Source organism: Xiphophorus hellerii, chromosome 20, assembly GCF_003331165.1.
Source record: "Xiphophorus hellerii strain 12219 chromosome 20, Xiphophorus_hellerii-4.1, whole genome shotgun sequence".
NCBI classification, from domain to species: Eukaryota; Metazoa; Chordata; class Actinopteri; order Cyprinodontiformes; family Poeciliidae; genus Xiphophorus; species Xiphophorus hellerii.
In genome coordinates this window covers 18,948,460-18,960,072 of record NC_045691.1, presented here as the reverse complement: position 1 = coordinate 18,960,072, position 11,613 = coordinate 18,948,460, and the positions used below count along the sequence as shown (strand labels likewise).

The window sequence follows — 11,613 nt, the reverse complement described above, 5'->3', positions numbered from 1 at the left end:
TAAAGTTGTAGGCTTCTTCATAGGAGTATACAGAATAGCACCAATTATTTGACAAACAAATTATTTGCGAAACAATCGTTTATTTGCAGTTGTATTTCATCGAGCATAACTGAGATATTTGAGAGAAAATGCAGCTTGGGAAGCTGACATATGTAGGTAAGATGCTACTTAAAATGCTATTGGCATTTGCAAAGTCATTCATTTTTCTTGACACTGATTAGCTGAACCCTCATAAAAGGAGATCAAGAAAACTGTAGTCTTTAAGTTCTGCGGTAGTACTAAGAAGGTTTCCACCGTGCATGTTAATGCATATCAAGATGTATTTGGTGTGTGAATTAATAAAATAGACAGTAATAAGTGTTCTTAGAAGGGAACTTAAGTAGTTGAGAATTTCAGCTATTTGCAGGCGGCTGTGGTTCCTTTCCCCCACGAATACAAGGAATCCACTAAAATTGACAAAGCTAAGAATGTTTCCTTACAGCCAAGAAGTAAAATTTTACTTCTTTTGCTACATTTGGTACATTGTTACCTTAGAATTAACTGTGAAGAAATTATTGACACTCTTCCATGAGGATAGTTTTAAAGACTTTCTGAAACATATTTTAGAACTAAAATGCACATAGAACCAAATCCGTCAGACTGATACTGTAAATTGGTGATGGACTTCTATGTATTTATTTATTCTTTTCATCTTTGTACATTTTTGTCCATATGCGTCAGAATCCATTCTCACCCCGAAGACTCGCAGCACTGAACAGGCAGGAAAGATGGTATAGTGAACTTAATCTCTTTATTTGTTAGAGTATAAAGGTTGACCAGTTCAGACAAAGCGCCTCAGCTAAAAATATACTCATAACTGTGATAACAGTATCCATATTATAAATCAGATGATATAGACAAAAGAGGAAACGATAGTGAAAATAAATTATCTGAATAACAATATTAATTACAATAACAATATTTATAGTAAACAGTGTTAACATTAAAGTTCATAAACCTTTATTGTTTCCTCTTGTGGAAAACTGCTTTTAAAATCGTCCATGAGCCAAAAAGCCAGCATTTTTTAAGTGGTAAAAGGACTTTTTTTCTGTCTGGGATGCACCCTCCAGTCTCACACATTTACAATATTCACAGTTACTAGGGAACCTGCTCAGTACATGGTGAGCTGTGCCAATGTTCAGGCAGTCAGTGGGGACAAAACTACATGGTGCAAATACACGTTTTATGTGCCTGGATAAAAAAAAAAAGTAACAAAAAATAAGAAGGCCCAATGTTTCTCCAGCAAATTCGGTACCTGTTGATAGAGGAGAAAAAGGGCCTTTCCTTTCACAATGTGTGACTGCTATAATCAATCAAGACACATGGTCAATAAAGACATGTGTTGCACGTCAGCAGGTCTTTACGTCCTGTTTTTTACTCAGACTCTTATCCCCTCATATGAAACCATTTCAGGATGCTAAAATCCTGTCTCCTCAGCCCATCGCCGTCACCATGTTGGAGTGGTGCGGGTGTCCGAATGACGGGTGAATAGGGGTGGGAGTGGGGAGCATGTGGTGTCCAGTGTGACTGAAAGGCGGCAAGTGGCCCATGGTCATGTGACCGGCCAGAGAGGTGAAGGAGCTCTTGTCATGCAGACTTTTGGAAAACTCCTCGTAGCTGTCGCTGGCCCGCTTGCTCTTTTTGGACTTGTTGGACATTTTCCGGTTGCGAGTCTGTATTCCTTCCTTTTTCATGGTAAGAGGCCGGTTCACCTGTTGAAACGAGGATAGGAAGAGGAGGTCAGTCATGCCTTTAATTAGAAATTGCATAAGAACATTTGTATAAGCATGAGCTTTTATCTGAGTCATATCTAATTATCTTTCATCAGAGGAAAAGATTCATCTTTAAGAATATAAAAAGATTTCACCCAAAAGAATACAAGTTTGTTCAAGTGGCGTTCAGATAAGTGCTGGTTATCAGTATCAATGCATAGCAAGTTTTTAAGTTGAAGTGCCAGAAGAACTAGAGGTTCCCCGGCTGTATAAAGCATAGAGTAAGTCAGTGCCGCCCCTCCCCCACCTGTTGCTTTGCACTACTAGTCTGCTGGCTGATTAACTTGAGTGTTTGGACAGGTATAGATGTGGAAGCAGAATGAACAGTGTCCATCTGTTTTGTTAAAGCAACACTGTAATATTATTGGTCAACTATGATCAGATTGTTCATTAAGCTGCAGAATTGATACCTGAGAAAATATCCCCCCAATTAACCAATTAATATCAGGATTTGTTTATCTGTAAAGAGCAGCAAAGGTAGTGCTAAATTTGGATTTCTGCTTTAGTTTATTCATCAAAACAAACAAAGAAAGAAATGTGATGTGTGAGCTTGTGGAACTTTCCCAATGTAAATCGCCTTCAAGGCAATGCCTTTAGGATTGAAAGTATGCGTTTTCTTCTCTAAAAAGAGTGTAAAAACCCTTGGTTTCATATTGTGCTCTAGTAATTTTCCATCTTGTAATTTTTCAAAAATAAGCTTGATTCCTTTCAGATTATGGTGGGTTTTCTAATTGCTTATCTGACAACTATCACATCAAATTTAAATTGAAATTCAGTTTGTCCAGAGTGTTTGGTCAGCTGGTTAACACAGAAACTTGATCAGAACTGGACATAAGCAATACTCTCACAAACAATGGTTGTGTATCTTTCTAAAGCTTTATGGGCCTTTAAGTTTTAGTAAGTACATCTCAAAACCAAACTGTGCATTTGTTGACCATGAGTATTATATAAGATAATGATAAAGAATGAAGTTTTTCTGTAGTGTGTTTTGCTTCCTAAATACAGAAAATATATGTTCATGCAGTCAGTTAATTGTTAATCAACAACAGTCCCACCATTGTTATTTTCAAGGGAATTACGCCTATGGAAACAATAACACACAAAGAAAGAAAACACCAAGGAGAGCAACAGTGTCCGAATAGGAAACCCCTCAATTCTTCCTCTTCTCTCTATTTTTCATCGGTGTCTAAATACTCGATCATTAATGGAGCCGTTCACTTTGCGTCCACTCAGCTTCATAACGAGCTGACACCAAGGACACAAAGGAAACTTACGTTATGCAGCTTGTAGTAGAGGCCGCAGGCGTTGCACACCGGGTCTCCGTTTGCGTTGCGCCGCCAAAGTGTGGTGGTGCTCGTCTGACAGTTGGCGCAGCAGGTCCCCGCTCGTCTGGCAGCCGACTGCAAATTAATTAAGATTCAGGTTTGATTGGGGCCGAACACCAAAAACAGACAAGCAATGAGACTTTGAGAGACCACATTTAATTTTCTATTTCTGTTAATGTTTTTTTCTGTTTTGCCAACTTGATCACACTGTTGTTAAATACAGGAGTTGCAAAAAAGTGACTTGACATAAACTAACCATATGAAGGCAATGACTAAATTTTGACTGTACCTTGCAGAATCTGAACCTGTCTGTGTGGCATAACTGTTATTAGTGAGCATGCACTAAATTCCTTTATTTATGCGTATTTTCATATTACTAGAATTGAATTGGATCTGTGTGTAAAACATAAAACAATAACCTTTATAAATCATTTAGTTTCATGCAAAAGAAGACAAAGGCACTGCTCATATTGAACTACATGTGAATTTTGTCTTTACATTGTGAGAAGGGTTTTTTGGTATGTATTGAATAATATTAGCAAGAGAAATTGTTTACATAAGTCATCTTCGTTTGCAAGTACAATAATCAAGAATGAATAGATTTGAATGAAATTACCTATTTTACTTAGATAAGAAGTCAAACCTAAATAATGAGATATAAAATTTAACTGACTTTGACTCAGCAAACTATTAGCTACTCTCATTTGTTAATTTTGGTTTATATTTTAATGAATTGCGATATGAATCAATATAAGAGCTTAATAAAAGCTAAGGACTATTACCTGACTTGTAGTTGAGAAGATTTATGTGCTTTGAAGCAAGAAACTAATCTCATCTTGTTTTAGCTACAGTGGTAATGTTAAAGTCAAACATGCTAGCTAACAGAGCTTCGTCTTGAGTCTGAGGAACTCATTGCAAACATACATTGGCGGTTCTATGCCAAATTTAGCAGGGGGATCCAGGAAGGACACAGTGTCTTGTTCATGGATGTACAGGACAAAAAAACAAATCAATATTTCATTGTTTATTATAATAAATGAGGCACAGAGCCAAAGAGCCACTCATGGCTTTGGAGCTGCAGTCTGCAGACCCCTGACCTAACAGATGAGAACTGTGATCCTGTCTCAATATGGCTGAAGCTAAAAGTACAACATCATACTTTTTAAATCATTGTTCAAGTAAAACTCTGAAGGTAAAAACTTAATTGGTCAAAGAGACTAATTATGTATTGTTTCTGTGCCAGCGCATAAAATAAGAAACTTATTTAGTGTTATTTCTTCCATACAGGGGCCACAAAATGTGCCAGAACCAGTTCTACTGGGCCCCTGTTGGCCCCTGTCTAGAACAAACCATGCATACACAGCACACCGTATCTATGGTTTACATTAATTAGGTATTATGCATCCTAACTTACATAGTCGATTAAAAAAGTTTAACATTTAGAGGTTATATGCAAATTCTTATTTTTTGTCTCTTTAACATCACCAAACAATTACAATCTGATTGAATAACACTGTTGCAATTTAGCTAATTTTTCAAAGTATCTTTAGCTGTTTAACTTAAAATTATGCTCAGAAGTATTGATTGGAATCTATCAATCAAATGAATGCACTTTGTTAATTTTTTTTTATTAATTAAATCCAACAAATTGTTTAGTCAGTGTAGCAGCAGCTTTACAAATCAAGCCTTGTTTATTTTGAGGACCCAATAATTTGACTCCTGGTTTACATTATGTTAGAGGATGTAAACATAAAATCTGTTTGTTGTTGTTGCGTAATGTTTTTGTTGTTGCTTTTTTCGCATAGTATAATTAAGCGATGCCCTCTGACACATATGTCATCTTCCAAAAATGCCCTGCTGCGCCTATATTTTCTTAACTCCCTGCGATGCTCTGCCTCTGTGGTGGACGGAAAGCTTGACCACTAAAAAACTGAGGTGTAGCCCTGTAGTTAGGAGGCCAGAGGAGGAAGCCGTGTAGCTTTATCTGGAGCGGTCAGGCATCCGGATAGGAAACAACTGGAAGGCTGCTGCTACTGCCGCCGCTGAGCGAAAGGCACGGTGCGGCGCTGCGACCCCGGGCCGAGCTGCATACGGAAGACAGAGCTGATATATGACTGTCTCTGCATGTATGGGCCGAGCCAGAGGCGGGGAGAGGAGGGAGGAATGGTCGTACAATTTGTATGAAACAGGCAGTTGTTTTTCTGCTGTTTTTTATTTTTAAAGGTATCAGTTCATATGCGTAAGCAAACACTCAAGGTGAATGAGACCTCTTTACTGTTTATCATCTTATTCAAACCACTGGGGGTTTTTTATGCTGTAATTTTTTTATGGATTTTATCTGAGGTTGCAACATTGCTGCTTTTTTTTTCATGTAAAAACAAAGAGAACAAACCGCTGATCTTAAACATTTTGGTAAATCTTCAAAAAAATATATATTTTTTTAAATCATTTTCCATCCCAGTACAAGTAGGTTTATTTTTTTAAAATCATTTTCCATCCCAGTACAAGTAGGTTGCATCACTACTAATCTGATCAATTCAAAACTAAATAAAGCAACGTTCATCCTTGCAGACCTTTTTTGGGTTAAAAAGGAAGGGTTTGTTTTTTTTTACTTTGTATCTATTTTTCATGCAGGTAAACTTAAAAGTATAGAAGGCACATTTCTTAATTTCATATTATTGTGAAATGGACTTAAACATGAACAAAAACTTATTAATATTCTATTCTACCTGTAATGTTGTTTTCTGTTCCTTCTTGTTGTTTTCTATTTTACTTATCCTATTCAGTTCTGTTTGATTATTATCACATTCTAAGATGTTTGCTTATTCTCATCACCAAAAGTGACATTTAAAGACAGCACATGATCTCTGATTCTGATTTCAAATGCAGCTGAAAATCTTTTAAAATGTTTCCTGAGACAAACAAACTTGTATTCAGTCATTGCATTAACTATGACTTTTAAAAGATCATCATCTGGAAGATAGGATGACTTTTTACAATCTCCAAAATAGTTCATATCACTGTGTGTGAAGTAATAGTAAAATAATAATATTTCACCCATGCCTTTATTACTGGGAGCAGAGCAGCACTCTCCTTTCAACATGTCAGCCAATGTTACATTTTTAGTTCCAGGTTTAAGAAGCACACAGCAGAATTAAGTGTTTTGTTTGAACCGAAGTCCATCTGGCCTGCTATCAATGACAGTATCAGAGGTGGTTGTAATAATGATAACACCAACAACACAGATGGCCTCTCTCTGCTTGCTGCCTGAGCTAAAGGAGCAATAGGTGAGCGAGAAGCACAATTCCTGGAAACTGATTGGGAAAATATAACTTTCCAGGAATTGTTCCCTCTCCCCTCACCCTTCACCTTACACTCTCTTTATGTACTCCCTCTCGCAAAACACGCACACACAGCAACGTTGGCTTCTGCACAGAGAGGGTGGAGGACTCACCAGCCTGCGTTTGGGTTTGATGAGCGGTCTGTTCTGGCCATTCATCTTGTGGTACAAGCCGCAAGCGTTGCACAGATAGTGTCCGGTGCTGTCCCGTCTCCACAGGGGCGTGGAGGTGGCTCCGCAGTTTACACACTCACGGCCCTCTGGCAAGGAACATGCATGCATTCACAGGTCAGTTTATCAAGAAGAAATTAAGTTACTAAGTCAAATTGGTGATTTTTTTTTGTTAACACAAGGTTCTTCAGTTTTATTTAGCTCCAGCAGCAATAGAGTTGTGTGTTAAAATCTCAACAGTGAAGCGGAGCACTTGTAAGTTTTTTTTAAATATATAATTTATGTTTGAAAATGATCAAGGAAATTACAACAATTGTTTCAAAATTACCCCTGCAGCTACACAAATCAAACACACTGGAAATAATTAAGGTCAGCATCATAACAGAAACTTTTGTTTAAGCTTGAAATCAGCATCTTTCTATTAAAGCTGAATAACTTGATGCTGAATAAGTTGTATAATTACGCTGCATATAAACCAGGAGCATGCTTGAATCTCTGGTCTGTAATCAAATAAGAGAGAGTCAGGACAGTGTCTCTCAACAATCAGGACAGCGCCTTATGTAACAGAGAAGTGACTCCCAGTCTAAATATCGGGTTTGTGGCTCCCACTCTTCTCAGCTCCGAATGTGGATTTTCCTTTCACACCTCTAGTCCGGATCCAGTTCTCTCAAACCTGCTGCTGCTGCAGCTGCAGTCAGCTCAGCCGTAATTACACAGTCACAGTTAACTAAAGAGGGTTTTACAAGTCACTCTCCTCTGTCCTAGACAAATATAAACTACTCACTGATTCTGTAGATTGCAAGGAAAATGTTTTGCATTTTTAAAATGATTGTGAATTTTAGGTTTTAACTATTCATTGCTGATGAATACGTTTTAAGTTTCTTTTATTTTCATCACGAAATTATGATAGAAATTCGTCATAAAGAATTATAGGTTATTAATTATTATCCTGACAGCCAATTTGATGGACGATGTTATTTTTTTTTATTTTATTTTTTTTAGTTTTATAAAACTGCGTTTTCGCTTGCTTTTAAAATTCGCCATTAATCATTTCGTACATTTAACAGAGCGGTCAGTTTTTAACATTTTCCGACCTGCTGACGCTGATCTCGGCCCTTCGTCATTTCGTGCCTTAATAGATCTGGACATTTCGTACCCGGAATTAATTTCGGGATGCTTCATACTCGCGTGAACGATTAAAATTAAAGTAATTTTCTACAAACTATTCGTAAGGTTTTATAGAGAGTCGCAATCATATTACAGTAGTAAATGATATTCATGAGCTGCTCACTATGCTTTTGTTTTGCTCCGGAGTTGAAATTTTGTATATTTTAAAAACGCGTTAGATTACTTAAATAGAGCTGAATTAAAACCACAATAAACAATTATATTCAACCATACTTGAGATCTGGGCATTTTTTTCTGAAATAAATTATAATAATAAAATGAAAAGAAATAATCTAACAGGGTTAATATAACGATACACAGTAAAGAAGCACAAAATGTCAGTTCATTCTGGCGCATGAACTGGCGAACGGGCAAATTGGCCGGGACCCTTAATACCAACCAGGGTTTATATATGTCGATCATGCTCGTTATAATATAACTTTAAAAACAGAGTTAATCTGGTTCTCTTTATTATCTGATTTAACTTTAAAGGATCCCAACCTGCAGACCCTCCATAAAATCATCATGAAACCTACAGGCAGCCTTTTCTACACATGCAGGCTCTTTTTTCCTTCTTTCTTTCTGTTTTTCTTTCTTCCTTTCTAAGAGTTAATACCCTTTAATTTATTTTGGATTTTGGACTGATGTTTGGTGTTCGCTCACCGGTGCAGGAGCGCGCCTTGTTCTTGCTCTTGTGGGAGAAGCCGGGCGAGGAGCCCAGCAGGCTGCCGGGGTGGAACAGACTGCCGCCGTAGTCGTGGGCCGCTGGGAGAGAGTAGGGGGCGTAAGTAGGTATGTGATGGTGCGTGGAGGGGGTCTGGGCGCTCATTGAGGCCAGGCTGCTTCGGAGCGGACTCGGGTCCTCCATCTTCATGCTGTCCGGTAAAGACAATTGGTATTTGATAGATTCCTTCTCGTCCATCCGGACTGCGGCGGCGGAGGAAGGGGAGACGGCTCCCGGGTCTGGGGAGACGTCTTTCGGGGGAGTAGGGGGGAAGGTGTACAAGTGGGAGTTGGTTTGGGACGGCGGCGTCAAAGAAGATGCGGTAGCCGCGTTTGAGTTGCTGCTGCACGGGTAGACGGCGGAGAGGGCGGCGGGGGAAGCGGAGCCCGGGTGGTGCAGGCTGGGCTTGCTGAACGGACTCACGGCCCAGGCGTTGTGGTGGTGGGCCGACAGGGCTGCTTTCCCTCCGTCCAGCCATGAGATCCCCGGGCTGTGGAGGAGATGAGGCCGGCAGACCTGAGTCCCCGTCAGACGAGCTGGGAAACAACAGCAGAAGTTTATTATAAGGAAGATGAAATTATTATGTTGGTTGAGGGAGTTTGGATGCGAGGAGACTTGTTGATTCAGAGGGTACATTCCCCTTATTTACATGCGCATAAATATATAATGTAACCTAGGTTACTCAAGTAAAATAAAACGTGCAAGCTAAAAGAAGTAATTAAATGGCATATTTAAATCCACATATTCCCCCCAAAATCTACGCTGAGTTACTGTTTGCAATAAAATTACACAAATAAAAATTATATAGGCTAATTAAGCCAAATTTATTATCTTAATAAGAATTTAAATGCAAAAAAAAAAAAAACGTCATAGTTACAGTGTGAACTTTGTAAGAAGACCTATTTGTATTTTATTCAAATTACCGTGCGCTTGGCTGTAGGACACCCTGGCCCTGGCAGTGTTTGGGTAGTAAGGGTTTCCCTGCGAGTCCAGGTGATTAAAGAAAACGTCCACCTCGTCTGGAGGGAGCAGCTGTGTGGTGGGCTCCATGTAGCTGTGACCCAGGCCGGGGTGGTGAGAGTCCGGGTGTTGTCCGTTCAGCATGGCTGCGTGGGGATGCATCCAGCGGGGCTGATCAGCCGCTACATCCATCTCTCACTCTCTCTTTCTCTCTGGAGGTTCCAAGAAGCGCCTTTTCTTATTATTAATCAAGAGAATTAATATCCAGGGAGAGTCTTGAAAATAGCGTCCTTTTAAGAGCTCTTGACAGTGTCCATGGGCTGCTTAAGACTACTGATGTTCTGGCTTAAATTCCTCTCTTGGGCATGGAGAAGCTTTACATTCAAAACCTGCAAGAAGCGAACATGTAGTTAACACTTTAAAGTTGAGCTTTGCGATGTTTGCATGCTTCTTGGTGCAAGTGGTGCCGTTTTTGAAAATCTGAATGGATGCATATTAAAATCCCATCACTTGCAGACGCACATCGGTGTGCACTGTTACTTTAAGCACTCCGCAGGCGGCCTCGCTCAACGTGACAGTAACATAAACATGCCTTACCTATTTAGGCTGGTGTTTTGGACCTCTTTGGAGAAAAGGCTCCCTGTCTCCGCGTCGCGCTGCAGGTCGTTTATTAGTCAGTGTTTGTCAGAGTAAACTGCGTCTGCAGGGACTAAAACCAACGCGCATAACTGCGGCTGACTGCGCGGGGCCAGCCTAGTTAAGGAGTCATGGGCGGAGTCTAAATTGGCTGGGACCCAGCCAATTGAAGTCTGCCTCCACACAAAACCTCAGAGGCAAAATCTCTGGCCAGAAAATCACGGAGATATATTTCTGTTATATTCATGAATACACGTTGTCTGACTGCTGGACTTTGCGTAATTTAATAAATAACAACAGAAATCCATTTCCAATAGAAAATTTTAAAAACATTTCTGCAACAAATTGACTAAAAGTATTTGTATCTGGGCGATGTAAACAATAGAAGAATAGGTCATATCAATGATAATCCACTGATGTTTTTTTAAAAATTATTATTATCAACAAATTGCACAGGAAAACCTGCAACTTCTGCTTTGCCTGCATTTCGGTTAATGAGAGCAGATTTGAGAGCAGAAGTCATGGCTACAGGAAACCAACCCCAGACCATCACACTACCACCTCCATGCCTGATTGTAGATATTTTCTATTTTTGAAATGTTGGGACCTGACCCAATGGGATCCACACTTTCAAATATTTGATCAATCAAAAGTCTTGGAGATCATCGTGTTTTTTAAAGCAATGGTGACTTTTGCTGGGGTTTGGGGGATTTAGCCAAAAAGCTCTATAATGGATCCAATTTTTTTTCCCAGTCTCATTCTTGAATCATGAACACTGAGCTTAACTGGAGCAACCAGTTAATGTAATTTTCTTAGACTGGTCACTAGATTCCCCAAAATTGATTCCTCTGTTTTATTGATTATGGCTCTCTCTGTTGCTCACGAGAGTCCCAAAACCTTAGAAATTGATAGATGTCAACAACTTACTTATGTCATATGTTCCTTAATTTGAAGGGCTACTTCAAACATAATGCTAATAAAAAAAGTTACATCATATATTATTTATTATTAGTTCATAGAATGCCAGTTCTTCCACATTTTAGATGTATGCCAAGCTAAACACGGCTTGAATGTTTCAGTTCTGCTGATTCATGACTCTTTCCGTAGATGCATAGATACAATACCTGGTAACAGCTGGACAAGATCTAACGCCACACGTTAAACTCACGCTACTGCCTTGAGTCTCAGTATTTATTCTCAGTCATTCTATGCAACAGTCAAATTCTTCTCTTGTTTATAGGTGTGCCAAAAATGGGCTGTAAAGCAAGAAAATCTTTTGAACAATGCAATTTTACCATTATTTGAAATTTACGAATGAATACATTTGCCTGCCCATAAAGTGGGGATAAAGTTTCATCTTGTCAGCCTACATGTCTCACTTTTAAAGAGTCCCCCAATTATTAAAATAATTGTGTTTTTAAAATTGCTTGATGAGATGAAATATTTAAGTATGAAAACAGCAGACACAGAACAAATATG

At 39.0% G+C, this 11,613-nt stretch overlaps 1 protein-coding gene across 1 annotated transcript; it reads right to left on the bottom strand.

The window, feature by feature from the left end:
• Window positions 1-768: 768 nt before the first annotated feature.
• gata2b (GATA binding protein 2b) lies at window positions 769-10,236 on the bottom strand. The gene is made up of 6 exons (XM_032548371.1): window positions 10,096-10,236; window positions 9,462-9,887; window positions 8,478-9,074; window positions 6,591-6,736; window positions 3,086-3,211; window positions 769-1,751 (listed from the first exon to the last, which is right to left on the bottom strand). Exons 2-6 carry the CDS (start codon window positions 9,688-9,690, stop codon window positions 1,473-1,475), a joined length of 1,377 nt encoding a protein of 458 aa, XP_032404262.1. The 5' UTR covers window positions 9,691-9,887; window positions 10,096-10,236; the 3' UTR covers window positions 769-1,472.
• Window positions 10,237-11,613: the final 1,377 nt, after the last annotated feature.